Source organism: Halichoeres trimaculatus, unplaced genomic scaffold, assembly GCF_033239565.1.
Source record: "Halichoeres trimaculatus isolate MK-OKI-2021-1 unplaced genomic scaffold, fHalTri1.1 fHalTri1_scaffold_7, whole genome shotgun sequence".
Lineage (NCBI taxonomy): Eukaryota > Metazoa > Chordata > Actinopteri > Labriformes > Labridae > Halichoeres > Halichoeres trimaculatus.
The window spans coordinates 20,486,445-20,505,534 of NW_027437185.1; the positions used below are offsets into that span (position 1 = coordinate 20,486,445).

General features: G+C 43.7%; 4 protein-coding genes across 50 annotated transcripts in view; all 4 read left to right on the plus strand.

Moving 5' to 3' along the window:
* LOC141793146 (protocadherin gamma-C5-like) overlaps positions 1–19,090 on the plus strand; it is a 290,533-nt gene that overhangs the window by 249,538 nt on the left and 21,905 nt on the right. For 2 of the 47 annotated variants that reach the window (XM_074673585.1, XM_074673600.1), the window contains exon 1: positions 7,241–9,901. The exons of the other annotated variants lie outside the window; for them this stretch is intronic. In XM_074673585.1, the coding sequence (XP_074529686.1) occupies positions 7,448–9,901 (2,454 nt within the window). In that variant the 5' untranslated portion in view covers positions 7,241–7,447. Of the gene's footprint in view, positions 1–7,240; positions 9,902–19,090 lie in introns of those variants that run through there. 47 annotated transcript variants of the gene reach the window in all.
* LOC141793855 (protocadherin gamma-C5-like) lies at positions 291–2,954 on the plus strand. The gene has a single exon (XM_074674725.1). The coding sequence runs from the start codon at positions 468–470 to the stop codon at positions 2,952–2,954; it is 2,487 nt and encodes an 828-aa protein (XP_074530826.1). The 5' UTR covers positions 291–467.
* Positions 3,906–6,571, plus strand: LOC141793856 (protocadherin gamma-C5-like). The gene has a single exon (XM_074674726.1). The coding sequence runs from the start codon at positions 4,082–4,084 to the stop codon at positions 6,569–6,571; it is 2,490 nt and encodes an 829-aa protein (XP_074530827.1). The 5' UTR covers positions 3,906–4,081.
* LOC141793149 (protocadherin gamma-C5-like) lies at positions 15,634–18,323 on the plus strand. Its single transcript, XM_074673635.1, has one exon. The coding sequence runs from the start codon at positions 15,851–15,853 to the stop codon at positions 18,314–18,316; it is 2,466 nt and encodes an 821-aa protein (XP_074529736.1). The 5' UTR covers positions 15,634–15,850; the 3' UTR covers positions 18,317–18,323.

A 19,090-nucleotide genomic window follows, 5' to 3' on the forward strand; every position in this document is an offset into this window, starting at 1 on the left:
TTTTGTTTGTTTGATTTGAATTTCTTCTTCTCCTTCCAAGTCAACAAGTTGATTGAATGCTAAAGGAAAAAGTAAATTATTACAACCTGCTCTTATTTTATGACGTTTATTTGTTTTCATAGCTTATTATGGTGACAGTGGAGGCATACAGCTTCACTATGCTGCCACTTTAAGAGTGTCGATTAGCTCTCCTCTCATTGGCTGATAGAGGCTGGAGCTCTGCGCCAATAGGAATCAGAACTGTACTAAGCAATCTTGTCCCTGCCCCCATGCAGAATCGGTGCATAACATTTGGAGTGAAGGGACCCGAGGAGAGAGACACTTTGTGCTCCTGTTTGTTTTCTTAAGATAAGACAATACGTTTACCTCACCAACCATGCTTTTGCGGTGGGCCAGTGTTTCTTTGTGGGTGTTTCCTACACTCGTGGATTTAAACGTGATTAAAACCAAGACCTTCATTGGATGTGATGTATTATAGCGGACCAAGGATGACAAAGACAATAGGATACAGAGACTGGAGGTGGCAGGCGCTTTGGTGGATTCATTTCTTTCTCTTGTGGACTACAATAGACGGGCAGACTCGGTACAGCATACCAGAGGAGCTGAAACAGGGTTCTGTGGTAGGAAATCTGGCCAAAGATCTAGGTTTGGGACTATCTGAAATATTTGATCGTAAGCTGCGTGTTGCCTCTGAGGCTGGTAAGCAGTATTTCAGTGTTGATGCGGGGAAGGGCGAGCTGGTGGTGAATGACAGAATAGACAGAGAGGCTCTATGTGGACAAAGCGTCAGCTGTGTGCTACCCCTTCAGGTTGTTATTGAAGACCCTTTACAGCTTTTTCGTGTTGAGGTAGAAATTCAAGACACAAATGACAATGCTCCTAGATTTCCATCGAATGATATAACATTGGAGGCTGCAGAATCCACGGCTTTAGGTGTGCGTTTTCCTTTAGAGAGCGCCATAGATCCAGATGTTGGAAGTAATTCCGTGAAGTCATATACTCTCAGTAAAGACGAATGCTTTAGTATCAGAGTGAAGGAGGTGGCCGGTGGGAGGAAAGTCCCTGAATTAATCTTGGCAAAAACTCTGGATCGAGAGAAAAAGTCCGTCCATAAGCTGTTGCTGACTGCTCTCGATGGAGGTAGTCCAGTTAGATCAGGGACAGCTCAAATAACTGTGACAGTTCTTGACAACAATGACAACGTCCCAGCTTTTGAAAAATTGTTGTACAAAGTCTCTATCGATGAAAATGCTGTAGAAGGAGCCCTGATAGTACAAACAAAAGCAACAGACATGGATGATGGGCAAAACGGAGAGATAGAGTACTTATTTGGAGCTCACACATCAGATGCTGTCCTCTCTGTTTTCACCATTGATCAAACATCCGGAACAATATTTCTAAAAGGCAAACTTAATTTTGAAGAAAATGCAAATTATGAATTTGATATCACTGCAAAAGACAAAGGCAGTCCTAGAATGGAGGGGCATTGTACTGTGCATGTTGAAGTTTTAGACGTCAACGATAATGCCCCCGAGATAATATTCACCTCTCACCCTAAACCAGTGCGCGAGGACTCACCAAGTGGCACTGTCGTAGCTTTAATCAGTGCGAGAGATCTCGATTCAGGTGTTAACGGTAAAGTAACATTGCAGCTCCTAAATAAATCTCCATTTGCATTGAAACCCTCGTTTTCTCATAACTATGCTCTGGTTACCAGCGGGGTTCTAGATCGAGAAAACGTCTCTCTTTATAACATTGAGATAACAGCCACTGATTCAGGCTCTCCTCCTCTGTCCAGTAAGAAAACTATACCTGTCAGCATCACTGATGTCAATGATAACCCTCCAGTTTTCACTCAGCCCTCCTATAATGTTTATTTAAAAGAGAATGGAGTAGCAGGCTCTATACTGTACTCAGTATCAGCATCTGACCTGGACTTTGGTGAAAACGCCAAAATCTCTTACTCCATCCTGGACTCTAAAGTGCAGGACGTTTCTGTGTCCTCTTATGTTTACATCAACTCAGAGAACGGCAGCATCTACAGCATGCACTCGTTTGACTATGAGAAACTGAAGGTGTTTCAGATTCAGGTTCAGGCAAAGGATCAGGGCTCTCCGTGTCTCAGCAGCAACGCCACTGTCCATGTTTTCATCCTGGACCAGAACGACAATGCCCCCGCTGTTATTTACCCCTCCTCCGCTGCCCTGGGCTCCCTCTCTCACCAGAGGATGCCCCGCTCCGCCAAAGCGGGTCACCTGGTTACCAAGGTGACGGCCGTGGACGCAGACTCGGGCCATAACGCGTGGATCTCGTACAAAGTGGCAGAGGCCACAGACGCCTCTCTGTTCACGGTCAATCTGTACACAGGGGAGGTGAGGACTAAACGGGCTGTGTCCGAGCAGGACGACTCCTCTCAGAGGCTGCTCATAGAGATCAAGGACGACGGGGAACCGGTCCAGTCCTCCACGGTCATTGTGTCCATTGTGCTGGAGGATGGTCTGCATGAGCCCATCTTAGACCTGCGACACAAAGCAGCCGAGCCCAGCAGGAAGAACGGCAGAATCACCCTTTATTTGATCCTCTCTCTGGCCTCGGTGTCCGTGCTGTCTGTGGTGACTTTTCTGGTCTTAGCTGTCAAATGTATCAGGAACAGCAGAAGCAGCGCTAGTTGCTGCACCAGACGGAGCGACTGTGACGATTACAAGAACCCCAACAGAAACCTGCAGATTCAGCTCAACACTGATGGACCTATAAAGTACGTGGAGGTCCTGGGAGGAGACATGTTGTCTCAGAGTCAGTCCTTCAGGTCGTGTATGTCTCCCATGTCAGAGTACAGTGACTTCACTCTCATCAAACCCAGCAGCACCACAGACTTTAAGGAGGTCATCAGTGTCCTGGATGCGTCTTTACCTGACAGCACCTGGACCTTTGAGAGCCAGCAGGTGAGCAGTTAATGAAAGTTAATCTTTCAGGAATAGACAAAATATTTCAACATTTTCTTGATATTACATATATGAAATGATCTCATCTTTACTATAAGTCATCATCACAGAAACGTTTTTCTTCAGCTATCAATCTCATCCATCTGTTTTCTTGTTAAACATTTTAGGTTAATGTGAAATCCTCTCTCTCTCTGCAAGTACAGCATGTTATTGTTACTTCCAACAACACATGCGGTCAGCATAAATGTTTGAGTGTTATCTGCAGTAATATAGGGTTTAGAGATGGGAAATCAAAGTAATGAACACTAGTGAACAGATTGGGTTAAGATGGTCGCAGTGGAAAAATACACTGTAACACTTTCTGTCCATTTAAGCACCACTTTGGTGGACAGCGCACGTGAAAAGCAGTCACCGTTTTGTTGTGTAAATCCAGTGTGTTGATTTATTTGCCCTGTTCAATGAGCATATCCTTGGATTTGTGAGTTCAAATCAATTATTTGTCATTTAATGAAGCAATTTACTTAATCTCTCAATTAAATAATGGCTGTAATGGCAATTTGGCTCTGGTGTATGTTGTACATTTGCAACGACAGGCTTATACACTTTAAATTAAATCATTTGGTTGTTTTTGTTTTTTTTGTTTTTCATTTTTGTTTTTGTTCTTTGTTTTTTTTTAAAAGCCATGCACATTATTTAGCTTGAATGGTGCCATTTGAGGAATCTTAATTGTGCAGTTTGCTGCCAGTTTGAGTCCACGGTGACTAATATTTGAGGTGTCTGATGATGAAGTACTTCAAAGACCCTTTGTAGGTGAAAACTCACACGCAGAATGCTGCAGCTTTAAGAGTGTCGATTAGCTCTCCTCTCATTGGCTGATGGAGGCTGGAGCTCTGCGCCAATAGGAATCAAAACTGTACAAAGCAATCTTGTCCCTTCCCCCATGCAGAATCAGTGCTATAACATTTGGAGTGAAGGGACCCGAGGAGAGAGACACTTTGAGCTCCTGTTTGTTTTCTTAAGATAAGACAATACGTTTACCTCACCAACCATGCTTTTGCTGTGGGACAGTGTTTCTTTGTGGGTGTTTCCTACACTCGTGGATTTAAACGTGGTTATAACCAAGACCTTCATTGGATGTGATGGATTATAGCGGACCAAGGATGACAAAGACAATAGGATACATAGACTGGAGGTGGCAGGCGATTTGGTGGATTCATTTCTTTCTCTTGTGGACTACAATAGACGGACAGACTCGGTACAGCATACCAGAGGAGCTGAAACAGGGTTCTGTGGTAGGAAATCTGGCCAAAGATCTGGGTTTGGGACTATCTGAAATATTTGATCGTAAGCTGCGTGTCGCCTCTGAGGCTGGTAAGCAGTATTTCAGTGTGGATGCGGGGAAGGGCGAGCTGGTGGTGAATGACAGAATAGACAGAGAGGCTCTGTGTGGACAAAGCGCCAGCTGTATTTTACCTTTGCAAGTAGTCGTCGAAAATCCGCTGCAGTCTCATCGAATTGAAGTGGAAATAAGAGATATAAATGACAATTCTCCAAGTTTTCTTTCAAAAGAATTACCTTTAAAAATTGCCGAATTAGCCGCTATTGGGACCCGTTTTCCTTTGCAGAGCGCGGAGGATCCAGATGTTGGGAGTAATTCTTTAAAAACATACTCTTTAAGCAAAAACGATTATTTTTCTTTGAAGTACAAAGATTCAAAAAATGGTAAATCTGTCCCAGAGTTAGTTTTAGACAAGCAACTGGACCGTGAAAAGAACGCACACCATCAGCTGCTGTTTACAGCATTAGATGGAGGAAACCCAGTTAAATCTGGAACGTGCAAGATAACAATCGTGGTTCTAGATATTAATGACAACTTTCCTGTTTTCTCTGAAAACGAGTACAAAGTTTCTCTGAAGGAAAACAGCACCAAAGGGAGCTTTGTCATCAAACTTTCAGCTACAGATGCTGACGAGGGTCTAAATGGGGAGGTAAGATATTCTTTTGGGTCTCATACCTCAGGCTCCGTCTTATCATCATTTGAAATCAATGAAGTGACAGGTGAAATAATTTTAAAGGGAACTTTGGATTATGAGAGGTCCAAGTCCTACCCAATTGATATCACTGCAAAAGACAAAGGAACTCCAGAAATGGAGGGACACTGTCGTATACAAATAGATGTAGAGGACATAAATGATAATGCTCCAGATATTGTCCTTACTTCCAAACCCAGTCCAGTCCGTGAGGACGCTCCAAGAGGTACTGTCGTAGCTTTAATCAGTGCGCGAGATCTTGACACCGGTGATAATGGTAAAGTGACATTACAACTTCCCAGAAATTCTCCATTTACTCTGAAGCCTTCGTTTTCAAATAATTACGAGCTGCTTACTAGTGGTCCTTTAGACAGAGAAACTTTCCCTCAGTATAACATTGAGATAACAGCCACTGATTCAGGCTCTCCTCCTCTGTCCAGTAAGAAAACTATACCTGTCAGCATCACTGATGTCAATGATAACCCTCCAGTTTTCACTCAGCCCTCCTATAATGTGTATTTAAAAGAGAATGGAGTAGCAGGCTCTATACTGTACTCAGTATCAGCGTCTGACCTGGACTTTGGTGACAACGCCAAAATCTCTTACTCTATCCTGGACTCTAAAGTGCAGGACGTTTCTGTGTCCTCTTATGTTTACATCAACTCAGAGAATGGCAGCATCTACAGCATGCACTCGTTTGACTATGAGAAACTGAAGGTGTTTCAGATTCAGGTTCAGGCAAAGGATCAGGGCTCTCCGTGTCTCAGCAGCAACGCCACTGTCCATGTTTTCATCCTGGACCAGAACGACAATGCCCCCGCTGTTATTTACCCCTCCTCCGCTGCCCTGGGCTCCCTCTCTCACCAGAGGATGCCCCGCTCCGCCAAAGCGGGTCACCTGGTTACCAAGGTGACGGCCGTGGACGCAGACTCGGGCCATAACGCGTGGATCTCGTACAAAGTGGCAGAGGCCACAGACGCCTCTCTGTTCACGGTCAATCTGTACACAGGGGAGGTGAGGACTAAACGGGCTGTGTCCGAGCAGGACGACTCCTCTCAGAGGCTGCTCATAGAGATCAAGGACGACGGGGAACCGGTCCAGTCCTCCACGGTCACTGTGTCCATTGTGCTGGAGGACGGTCTGCATGAGCCCATCTTAGACCTGCGACACAAAGCAGCCGAGCCCAGCAAGAAGAACGGCAGAATCACCCTTTATTTGATCCTCTCTCTGGCCTCGGTGTCCGTGCTGTCTGTGGTGACTTTTCTGGTCTTAGCTGTCAAATGCATCAGGAACAGCAGAAGCAGCGCTAGTTGCTGCACCAGACGGAGCGACTGTGACGATTACAAGAACCCCAACAGAAACCTGCAGATTCAGCTCAACACTGATGGACCTATAAAGTACGTGGAGGTCCTGGGAGGAGACATGTTGTCTCAGAGTCAGTCCTTCAGGTCGTGCATGTCTCCCATGTCAGAGTACAGTGACTTCACTCTGATCAAACCCAGCAGCACCACAGACTTTAAGGAGGTCATCAGTGTCCTGGATGCGTCTTTACCTGACAGCACCTGGACCTTTGAGAGCCAGCAGGTGAGCACCAAATGACCTTTCATCCTAACAAAGGCAAAATAAGCGGTTAATTCTGTATCATAACATTTACCTATAAATTCAAATAAGCGTTCAATTTTGCATTTTTCTTCATTAGTTTACATGATATCTTACATGATCACAGTTTTTCGTGGAATTATTTTCAAAACTGTTTTTTTTCTATCTGTTTATTTATTTCTATCTATTTTCTATCACATTTAATATTTCTGGACAATATTATGAAATAGTTTTCCACTGTACCTGCTCTAGAACTTAGTTTTTAGTTCTACACCTGTACATTTGCGCAATTTAGCACCACTTCAGCGGACAGCGACTGCAAAGAGAATAAGATAATGTGACACATGGGGGAAATTCATATGTTAAGCCTATGCAGATATTGTTACTGCGATAACATTAAAGGTTTGGCATTTTGTCTGCAAAATTTTTGGCTGTGACTCATCTGGATATATCTTTTTTGTAAGGACTCATTGTTTCCCATAGTGTGTGATTATCAGTAAAGTTTTATTTGAAATCTACACATAGTGAGAGCTCACAGATACAAGAGACACTGCAGCTTTAAGAGGGTCGATCCTCTATCCTCTCATTGGCCATGGGAGGTGGAGCCTGTCCTCCAATAGTCATCCAAACTGTACAAAGCAATCTTGTCCCTGCCCCCATCCAGCATCAGTGTTATAACACCTCGTATACAAGGAGGTAGGAGAGAAGCTCAACAATGAGCTTGTATTTTGTCTTGAGAACTTGATGTTGCAGCCGCAGTCATGTGCATTTAAAAAGGAACGTTATGTTTGGAAAAAAAACCCTCTGCAACGATGGATTTTGTAACCGGCCATGACGTGATGTCGATTGGAACAGATACGTTATAGCGGACCGAGGATGACAAAGACAATAGGATACAGAGACTGGAGATGGCAGGCGCTTTGGTGGATTCATTTCTTTCTCTTGTGGACTACAATAGACGGACAGACTCGGTACAGCATACCAGAGGAGCTGAAACAGGGCTCTGTGGTAGGAAATCTGGCCAAAGATCTGGGTTTGGGACTATCTGAAATATTTGATCGTAAGCTGCGTGTCGCCTCTGAGGCTGGTAAGCAGTATTTCAGTGTGGATGCGGGGAAGGGCGAGCTGGTGGTGAATGACAGAATAGACAGAGAGGCTCTGTGTGGACAAAGCGCCAGCTGTGTTTTACCTTTACAAGTAGTCGTCGAAAATCCGCTGCAGTCTCATCGACTTGAAGTAGAAATAAGAGATATAAATGATAATTCACCTAACTTTCTAACCAAGGAGGTTAGTCTTAAAATACCAGAATCAGTAGCGCTTGGCAAACGTTTTACTCTGGAGAGTGCCGAGGATCCTGATGTTGGGAGTAATTCTTTGAAAACATATTCTTTAAGCAAAAACGATTATTTTTCACTAAAATTAAAGGATACTAAACATGGACAATCGGTCCCAGAGCTAGTTTTAGAAAAGCCATTAGACAGGGAAAAGGTTGCTTTACATCAACTGCTGTTAACGGCATTAGATGGAGGAAACCCAGTTAAATCTGGAACCTGCAAAATAACAATCACTGTTCTTGATAACAATGACAATTTCCCTGTATTTCCTGAAAACGAGTACAAAGTTTCTATGAAGGAAAACAGCACCAAAGGAAGCTTTGTCATTAAACTTTCAGCTACAGATGCCGACGAGGGTCTAAATGGGGATGTTAAATATTCTTTTGGGTCTCGTACCTCAGACTCCGTCTTATCAACATTTGAAATCAATGAAGTGACAGGTGAAATCATTTTAAAAGGAACCTTGGATTATGAGAGTTTCAAATCCTACCTGATCGATATCACAGCAAAAGACAAAGGAACTCCAGAAATGGAGGGTGAGTGTCGTGTACAAATAGATGTAGAGGACATAAATGATAATGCTCCAGATATTGTGCTAACATCCAAACCCAGTCCAGTCCGTGAGGATGCTCCAAGTGGTACTGTGGTGGCTTTAATCAGTGCACGAGATCTTGACTCCGGTGATAACGGTAAAGTGACGTTACAACTTCCAAAACATTCTCCCTTTACTCTAAAGCCTTCGTTTTCAAAAAATTACGAACTGCTAACCAGTGGTCCTTTAGACAGAGAAACTTTCCCTCAGTATAACATTGAGATAACAGCCACTGATTCAGGCTCTCCTCCTCTGTCCAGTAAGAAAACAATACCTGTCAGCATCACTGATGTCAATGATAACCCTCCAGTTTTCACTCAGCCCTCCTATAATGTGTATTTAAAAGAGAATGGAGTAGCAGGCTCTATACTGTACTCAGTATCAGCGTCTGACCTGGACTTTGGTGACAACGCCAAAATCTCTTACTCCATCCTGGACTCCAAAGTGCAGGACGTTTCTGTGTCCTCTTATGTTTACATCAACTCAGAGAACGGCAGCATCTACAGCATGCACTCGTTTGACTATGAGAAACTGAAGGTGTTTCAGATTCAGGTTCAGGCAAAGGATCAGGGCTCTCCGTGTCTCAGCAGCAACGCCACTGTCCATGTTTTCATCCTGGACCAGAATGACAATGCCCCTGCTGTTATTTACCCCTCCTCCGCTGCCCTGGGCTCCCTCTCTCACCAGAGGATGCCCCGCTCCGCCAAAGCGGGTCACCTGGTTACCAAGGTGACGGCCGTGGACGCAGACTCGGGCCATAACGCGTGGATCTCTTACAAAGTGGCAGAGGCCACAGACGCCTCTCTGTTCACGGTCAATCTGTACACAGGGGAGGTGAGGACTAAACGGGCTGTGTCCGAGCAGGACGACTCGTCTCAGAGGCTGCTCATAGAGATCAAGGACGACGGGGAACCGGTCCAGTCCTCCACGGTCACTGTGTCCATTGTGCTGGAGGACGGTCTGCATGAGCCCATCTTAGACCTGCGACACAAAGCAGCCGAGCCCAGCAAGAAGAACGGCAGAATCACCCTTTATTTGATCCTCTCTCTGGCCTCGGTGTCCGTGCTGTCTGTGGTGACTTTTCTGGTCTTAGCTGTCAAATGCATCAGGAACAGCAGAAGCAGCGCTAGTTGCTGCACCAGACGGAGCGACTGTGACGATTACAAGAACCCCAACAGAAACCTGCAGATTCAGCTCAACACTGATGGACCTATAAAGTACGTGGAGGTCCTGGGAGGAGACATGTTGTCTCAGAGTCAGTCCTTCAGGTCGTGTATGTCTCCCATGTCAGAGTACAGTGACTTCACTCTGATCAAACCCAGCAGCACCACAGACTTTAAGGAGGTCATCAGTGTCCTGGATGCGTCTTTACCTGACAGCACCTGGACTTTTGAGAGCCAGCAGGTGAGCAGACAGTAAACAAACCTTTGTTCCACTCTAATCTTTTGTCCTGACAGCCCATACTTTATTTTGTATTTTTTTAGATTACATTTTCCACTCATTTAAACTCATATGTATTCTACCCTAAGTTATACAGCATCCCTGACACTGACAGTTAACCGTTTTTGTGGAAAAAAGAGAAAAGAAAAGAAAAACAACACATATTTCCTGTCAAATAGCACCACCATTGACCTCAGAAGTATGTTCGATTCTAAATAGTGTTTCAGCACCACTGTTGCGGACAGCGCCTACAAAGGGGAGCTTTTTTCCATGTTAGCCTATGGCATTTTATCAGTGTTAATGGTCTTTACACAAACAATTTTAAAATTTCAATGCCCATTTCTATTCTATTATGAATCTCGTATAGCCTGCACATAAAAAGAGTGTATCTTAGTCTGTTTTGGGGGGTTTTGTTTGTTCTTTCCCAAGTCCCAAACCTGTCTCTTGTTTTTTCCTGTTTCTGTACATGCTTCGAACCATACAACTTCAAAATTTCTAACGTAGCCAAGTCATTGTGCTGCGGGTCGCTTAAATTTGTTTTCCTTCGCACAGGTAACACGATTATACACTTGTACACTCGGAGACAGCTGTTCGATATTCATAATTGTGGAAAAAATGAAAAGCGAATCTAATACGAAACAGAAACAACTTCATAGTTCCAACCCACTGTCCTGGACTGTGTTAAATGCATTACAAATGCCACGTGCTGCTTTCTACATTTCATTTTTTCACAGTTACATGGACATGCTATTGATTGTTTTGGGGGGACTGGTGGAAGTTTGATGCCCGTGTGATCGTTTTATTTAAATAGATGGGAGAAATTACTGAGTTAAAATACCAAACTTTTAATGAATAGCTATTTTTACCGTAAAGTATTGTTTTTCTTTTCAACCAGCAGTCAAAGTAGATAAATGTGAAGGCGTTTCCTGGATATTTTCCTTTCTTTCTTCCTTTATTATAATGCATCTTGTTGAAAGAAACCTCACACAAAAACGACATCTTTAGTGAAAAAAAAATACCAGTGTTATTACTTTTGCAGGAACTCTTGAAGGAATTTCACCTTTCAATTTTAACAGCGTCTACTTTCATGTAACTGGATGGTGATACAAGAGCGATAACTGTGTAATTTCATCTTCATGAATTTCAGTGCTGGGTCTGGTGCACAGTGTATTTCACGCTTATTGGATGTAGGGTTGATGCTATGCACCAATAGCAAGAGGAGGTGTACAAAGAGATCTACTCCCTCCCCCACCCATCCTCAGCACTGTGGCCAGTGCATTGCTTAGTGTTCGACATGAGAGCAGGATGCTCTGAAACATTCAGATTTAATAATGTGCGATGGACTTGCATTTGATGATGCTTAACATTCAGAGCTCTTGGAGCACTACCGGGTCGTCGTTGTGGGATCTTTACATTACCTTTTTTATTCTGAAAGATATTTCGATGGGACATAAGGTCGGATTGTAACGGACCGGGGATGACAAAGACAATAGGATACAGGGACTGGAGATGGCAGGCGCTCTGGTGGATTCATTTCTTTCTCTTATGGAGTACTGTAAACGGTCAGACGCGGTACAGCATCCCAGAGGAACTGGAGCAGGGCTCGTTGGTGGGAAATTTGGCCAAAGACTTGGGTTTGGGGTTATCAGACATTTTTGATCGTAAGCTGCGTGTCGCCTCTGAGGCTGGTAAGCAGTATTTCAGTGTGGATGCTGGGAAGGGCGAGCTGGTGGTGAATGACAGAATAGACAGAGAGGCTCTGTGTGGACAAAGTGCAAGCTGTGTTTTACCATTGCAGGTTGTAATCGAGAATCCACTTCAGCTGCATCGGATAGAAGTGGAAGTAAGAGACGTTAATGACAACTCTCCTAGTTTTCTCAAAAATGAGCATGTAATAGAAATAGCTGAGTCCACCTTTGTAGGTGTGCGTTTTCCCTTAGAGAGCGCAGAGGATCCTGATGTTGGCAGTAACGGGCTTAAGACCTACACACTCAGCAAAGATGAGTGCTTCACTTTAAAAGTAAAAGAGATTGAGAACGGACGAAAAGTACCGGAACTGGTACTGAACAAGTCTCTAGACCGAGAGAAAAAGGCCACCCATAGTTTATTCCTTTCTGCTTTGGATGGAGGTAATCCGGTTAAGTCTGGAACATCAAAAATAACCGTAAATGTGCTTGACATTAACGATAATGTGCCGTCATTCGAAAGCTCTATTTATAAAGCAACAGTTCAAGAAAACAGTGCAAACGGCTCCTTTGTTATAGCAACAAAAGCCACCGACATAGATGAAGGTCCAAATGGAGAAATTGAGTACTCGCTTGGTATCCATACACCGCCTTCAGTGCTTGCATTATTTTATATAAATCCTCTAACTGGGGAAATATTTTTGAAAAACAAGCTAGACCACGAAACGCAGGCCTCATATCGCATCGATATTAGTGCAAAAGATAAAGGTTTTCCCAAAATGGAGGGTCACTGCAGTGTGCAGGTGGATGTTTTAGACGTAAATGATAATGCTCCAGAAATTGTCCTTACTTCTAAGCCCAGTTCCGTTCCGGAAGATTCTCGTAGTGGTACAGTAGTGGCTCTACTCAGCGTCAGAGACCTTGACTCCGGTGATAATGGTAAAGTGAAATTACAACTTCCCAAAAATTCTCCCTTTACTCTAAAACCCTCTTTTTCCAATAATTATGCTCTAGTAACCAGTGGTCCTTTAGACAGAGAAACTTTCCCTCAGTATAACATTGAGATATCAGCCACTGATTCAGGCTCTCCTCCTCTGTCCAGTAAGAAAACTATACCTGTCAGCATCACTGATGTCAATGATAACCCTCCCGTATTCACTCAGCCCTCCTATAATGTGTATTTAAAAGAGAATGGAGTAGCAGGATCTATACTGTACTCAGTATCAGCGTCTGACCTGGACTTTGGTGACAACGCCAAAATCTCTTACTCCATCCTGGACTCTAAAGTGCAGGACGTTTCTGTGTCCTCTTATGTTTACATCAACTCAGAGAACGGCAGCATCTACAGCATGCACTCGTTTGACTATGAGAAACTGAAGGTGTTTCAGATTCAGGTTCAGGCAAAGGATCAGGGCTCTCCGTGTCTCAGCAGCAACGCCACTGTCCATGTTTTCATCCTGGACCAGAACGACAATGCCCCCGCTGTTATTTACCCCTCCTCCGCTGCCCTGGGCTCCCTCTCTCACCAGAGGATGCCTCGCTCCGCCAAAGCGGGTCACCTGGTTACCAAGGTGACGGCCGTGGACGCAGACTCGGGCCATAACGCGTGGATCTCTTACAAAGTGGCAGAGGCCACAGACGCCTCTCTGTTCACGGTCAATCTGTACACAGGGGAGGTGAGGACTAAACGGGCTGTGTCCGAGCAGGACGACTCGTCTCAGAGGCTGCTCATAGAGATCAAGGACGACGGGGAACCGGTCCAGTCCTCCACGGTCACCGTGTCCATTGTGCTGGAGGACGGTCTGCATGAGCCCATCTTAGACCTGCGACACAAAGCAGCCGAGCCCAGCAAGAAGAACGGCAGAATCACCCTTTATTTGATCCTCTCTCTGGCCTCGGTGTCCGTGCTGTCTGTGGTGACTTTTCTGGTCTTAGCTGTCAAATGCATCAGGAACAGCAGAAGCAGCGCTAGTTGCTGCACCAGACGGAGCGACTGTGACGATTACAAGAACCCCAACAGAAACCTGCAGATTCAGCTCAACACTGATGGACCTATAAAGTACGTGGAGGTCCTGGGAGGAGACATGTTGTCTCAGAGTCAGTCCTTCAGGTCGTGCATGTCTCCCATGTCAGAGTACAGTGACTTCACTCTGATCAAACCCAGCAGCACCACAGACTTTAAGGAGGTCATCAGTGTCCTGGATGCGTCTTTACCTGACAGCACCTGGACCTTTGAGAGCCAGCAGGTGAGCACCAAATGACACAGATGGTCAGCTATTAAGGGAGGGGGCGCGGCCACAACAATCTTTTTTTTTAATATATATATTTTTTCGAACGGTATGTCAACTTAACTTTCTTTTAATCCGTCAAAGAAAAATATAGAAATATAGAACACGCATCACTATCCTTCTATCTAGCTTTTTGTCTCTCTGTCTGTCCGTCTTGTTGTCTTTTGTTTTTTTTTTTATGTTGGAGATATATCAGAAAGTAACAACTGTCTTAGTTAGTTGCTGAAGTTTTCTATAAAATCTCTGAAAAAAATAAAATAAATTTCAGCACCAGCTATGGTGGACAGCGACTTTCTCATGTAGCAAGGAGCTTTTCAGCTGTGAGTTAAATGACAGGGTGTTTTGTGGAGTATAAATCTCCTCTATAACAACTACTCACGAAGTGTAATTATATTGGTCCATCGTTTTTCGATTTTTTGAGTTTTTGTTTCAGCTTTCATACGCCTTTGATCTTTTGATGACAAGATGTATGTCAAACATTAAACAGGTGCTCGATCTCAAAGTTTCAGCACAACAGTAATGGACAGCGACATTTTCCCCCTGAGGAAGAATGATGGCATGTTTAGGGGCTGATAGTGATACTCTTGACACGCATATTAACACAGTAAAGACATTATGTTCAAAGTACTTGCCAAAATATTTGCTCTCCGTTAGGTTGTTTGGTTTGCAGTGGTGTTTTATTGTCCTTTAACAAAGAATTTTGTTGTCGCCTCACAGCACCTTGAGTCAGCAGGCGAGCTTTACACGTTAGAAGATCTTCTTTTTAAGTAAACATCACGCTATTTGTGCCAATTGTTACAATAACTCAGCGGTTTATTTCAATTTTGAAAGTAACGTGTCAGTTATTTTGCACGTTTCCTCTTTTTTCCTCTCTTGTCTGTTTTCTCTCTCTCTCTCTCTCTCTCTCTCTCTCTCTCTCTCTCTCTCTCTCTCTCTCTCTCTCTCTCTCTATATATATATATATATATATATATATATATATATATATATATATATATATATATATATATATATATATATATATATATATATATATATAAATTTCCATCATAGAATAATGTTAACCAAACCATATTATGTTTCGCATTTACAACTGTTTTTATTAAACGAAACAAAATGTGATATATAATCACTTCGACCTCATTTCGACCCAGTGAGCTCCTGTAACACATCAAATTTATTCCCTGCTTGGCATTTGGAGATAATTTACTTTTTTTTTTTTTCTAATAATCCCGGCAATTTCTTGCAAATATTGTAACTACACTTGCAAACAATGTGCCACTGAACACTGATCCAAGGAAAGAATTTTGGGTGATTTCTAATTCCCTCATATGGTGACATAAAACCGCTTGTCTTCAGCACCACAGAGCTGGACAGCGAAATCTTTCATTGGCTCTCATGTAACAGGGCGCCCACAAAAGACAGTCCTCTTTTGGTTTTAGGGCCAAGGAGGGGGGAGTTTATTTTCTTGTTTTTATGCATTTATATGGTTATTTATTTATTTGTTTGTTTTTCAATTAAATTTCCCTTTTTGAGGAATAACATTAGTGGCGGCGTGTTCACAGATGACTAGTTTCCCCTCACTCAGAACACACTCCGGCTGATACTTTGTAGAGCTGCTGTCTGTAGAAGCACTGCTAGCCTCATTCTTATTGGATGCTAGAGACGTGTGTGACGCACCAATGAAAGGTAGGACTGTACAAAGAGATCTACTCCCTCCCCCTTGCAGCTTCAACACCATTAACGCTTCCACAGTAAGCTGGGTAAGAGAGGGGAGGATGCTTTTAACGGGGTTAAGAGAAACGCAAACATTGCGTGTTATGTTTGGATTTACACCATTTGTGGACCTTTGCTTGAATTCGCTGCTTTAAGTCGGTGGATGGGCGGTAAATGTCATCTTTTCAAAAACCTGCGCGGAAAACACCTTCAACCGACCGGGGATGACAAAGACAATAGGATATCGAGGCTGGAGATGGAAGGCGCTTTGGTGGATACATTTCTTTCTCTTATGGACTACAATAGACGGACAGACTCGGTACAGCATACCAGAGGAGCTGAAACAGGGCTCTGTGGTAGGAAATCTGGCCAAAGATCTGGGTTTGGGGTTATCAGACATTTTTGATCGTAAGCTGCGTGTCGCCTCTGAGGCTGGTAAGCAGTATTTCAGTGTGGATGCGGGGAAGGGCGAGCTGGTGGTGAATGACAGAATAGACAGAGAGGCTCTGTGTGGACAAAGCGTCAGCTGTGTATTGACATTGCAAGTGGTCATTGTTAAACCACTACAGCTTCACCGAGTCGAGGTGGAAATACAAGATATTAATGATAATTCTCCAAAATTCCCTTCTCAAGAAATAACATTAGAGATTGCAGAGTCGACAGCGGCAGGGGCGCGTTTTCCTTTGGAGACGGCGCAAGATCTTGATGTTGGAATGAATTCAGTCAGATCATATACATTAAGTAAAGACGAGTTTTTCACTTTAAAGATTAAAGATGTTTCAGGGGGTAGAAAAGTCCCTGAACTTGTCCTGACTAAATCTCTCGACAGAGAAAAAGGGGCTAAACACCAGCTGCAACTAACTGCTCTGGACGGAGGAACCCCGGTGAAATCCGGAACTTCTCAGATAACCATAAATGTGCTTGATAATAATGATAATTTTCCAGTATTTGAGAAAACTATTTACAGAGTTTCGATCAGCGAAAATAGTGCAAGAGGTGCGTATATCCTCAAGCTTACAGCTAACGATACTGACGAGGGTCCAAACGGAGAGGTTGAATATTCATTCGGCACACGCACACCGGAGACGATCCTGTCCGTGTTTGATATTGATTCAGTCACAGGAGACATACGCCTCAAAGGGACATTAGATTTCGAAACGAATTCAAATTACGAAATCGATGTCAGTGCAAGAGACAAGGGAATCCCGAGAATGGAGGGTCATTGCACAGTCCATGTAGACGTGTTAGATATAAACGATAATGCCCCAAATATATTACTGACCTCACAGCCAAACTCTGTTCCTGAGGACGCTCCAATTAGTACTGTAGTAGCTTTGATAAGTGCACGAGACCTTGACTCCGGTGATAATGGTAAAGTGACATTACAGCTACCTAAAGATTCTCCTTTTAACCTCAAACCCTCTTTTTCTAATAATTATGCTCTAGTAACCAGTGGTCCTTTAGACAGAGAAACTTTCCCTCAGTATAACATTGAGATAACAGCCACTGATTCAGGCTCTCCTCCTCTGTCCAGTAAGAAAACTATACCTGTCAGCATCACTGATGTCAATGATAACCCTCCTGTTTTCACTCAGCCCTCCTATAATGTGTATTTAAAAGAGAATGGAGTAGCAGGCTCTATACTGTACTCAGTATCAGCGTCTGACCTGGACTTTGGTGACAACGCCAAAATCTCTTACTCCATCCTGGACTCTAAAGTGCAGGACGTTTCTGTGTCCTCTTATGTTTACATCAACTCAGAGAACGGCAGCATCTACAGCATGCACTCGTTTGACTATGAGAAACTGAAGGTGTTTCAGATTCAGGTTCAGGCAAAGGATCAGGGCTCTCCGTGTCTCAGCAGCAACGCCACTGTCCATGTTTTCATCCTGGACCAGAACGACAATGCCCCCGCTGTTATTTACCCCTCCTCCGCTGCCCTGGGCTCCCTCTCTCACCAGAGGATGCCCCGCTCCGCCAAAGCGGGTCACCTGGTTACAAAGGTGACGGCCGTGGACGCAGACTCGGGCCATAACGCGTGGATCTCGTACAAAGTGGCAGAGGCCACAGACGCCTCTCTGTTCACGGTCAATCTGTACACAGGGGAGGTGAGGACTAAACGGGCTGTGTCCGAGCAGGACGACTCCTCTCAGAGGCTGCTCATAGAGATCAAGGACGACGGGGAACCGGTCCAGTCCTCCACGGTCACTGTGTCCATTGTGCTGGAGGACGGTCTGCATGAGCCCATCTTAGACCTGCGACACAAAGCAGCCGAGGCCAGCAAGAAGAACGGCAGAATCACCCTTTATTTGATCCTCTCTCTGGCCTCGGTGTCCGTGCTGTCTGTGGTGACTTTTCTGGTCTTAGCTGTCAAATGCATCAGGAACAGCAGAAGCAGCGCTAGTTGCTGCACCAGACGGAGCGACTGTGACGATTACAAGAACCCCAACAGAAACCTGCAGATTCAGCTCAACACTGATGGACCAATAAAGTACGTGGAGGTCCTGGGAGGAGACATGTTGTCTCAGAGTCAGTCCTTCAGGTCGTGTATGTCCCCCATGTCAGAGTACAGTGATTTCACTCTGATCAAACCCAGCAGCACCACAGACTTTAAGGAGGTCATCAGTGTCCTGGATGCGTCTTTACCTGACAGCACCTGGACCTTTGAGAGCCAGCAGGTGAGCAGTTGAAGGCTGGTGTACCACTCATGTAACTTCTCAATCTTGATCAATTACTGAACTTTTAACCTGATTGTTGTCATTTTGAATCACCCAACTAAAAAATGAATAGTACATGGACTGCTTAAATATTAAGGATATTTGTGTCTTCTTCTTCGACAGTTTTTGAAGTAATGATAATCAAATAGACATTTACGAAGTTTGAGGATACCGTTATAAGAACATCATTGCAAAGAAATGTGATACGCTGGTGTTTAAGCAGAACTCATGTGATTGTCAGAAAAAATAGTGTCATATTTTTTAAGATTGGCTTCTCATACAAAAATAAATACTATGCGCTTTTTAAAACATCTAACAACGACTTTTCTAATGTTTCATGAACAGGATTACGGCAAGGGACCGTTTCCGATTATCACAACATGTTACTTTTAAAGTATACCCTGCATTTATTTTAATTTCATTTTTTTTGTAGTTCTCTGCTCTATATCATTCTAAATATTTTATATCACAGAGTTTTCAATTTATTTTTATTAATAGTGTAAATATATTTGGGGTTTTTTGTTGTTTTTTTTTGTTTTGTTTTTTGTTTTGTTTTGTAATACTTTCACTTTGCAGTAATGTCCCTAAACAACGTATTAAATTTAAAGAAGTTTAATTGGGCCCCCTCTCACCCAAATAATCACTGTAATTTTCCGTCCCATGTCGTTTTGTGTCTCAAAAAGCATTGTGACAGTGGGGCAATACACTCGATGTATCAGCAGAGTAAGCTCTCTGTGACTGGTTGGC

What these genes read in the sequence shown, in the direction of transcription:
- LOC141793149 (XM_074673635.1), top strand. Translation starts at nt 15,851, where the DNA reads ATGACAAAGACAATAGGATATCGAGGCTGGAGATGGAAGGCGCTTTGG.
- LOC141793855 (XM_074674725.1), top strand. Translation starts at nt 468, where the DNA reads ATGTATTATAGCGGACCAAGGATGACAAAGACAATAGGATACAGAGAC.
- LOC141793856 (XM_074674726.1), top strand. Translation starts at nt 4,082, where the DNA reads ATGGATTATAGCGGACCAAGGATGACAAAGACAATAGGATACATAGAC.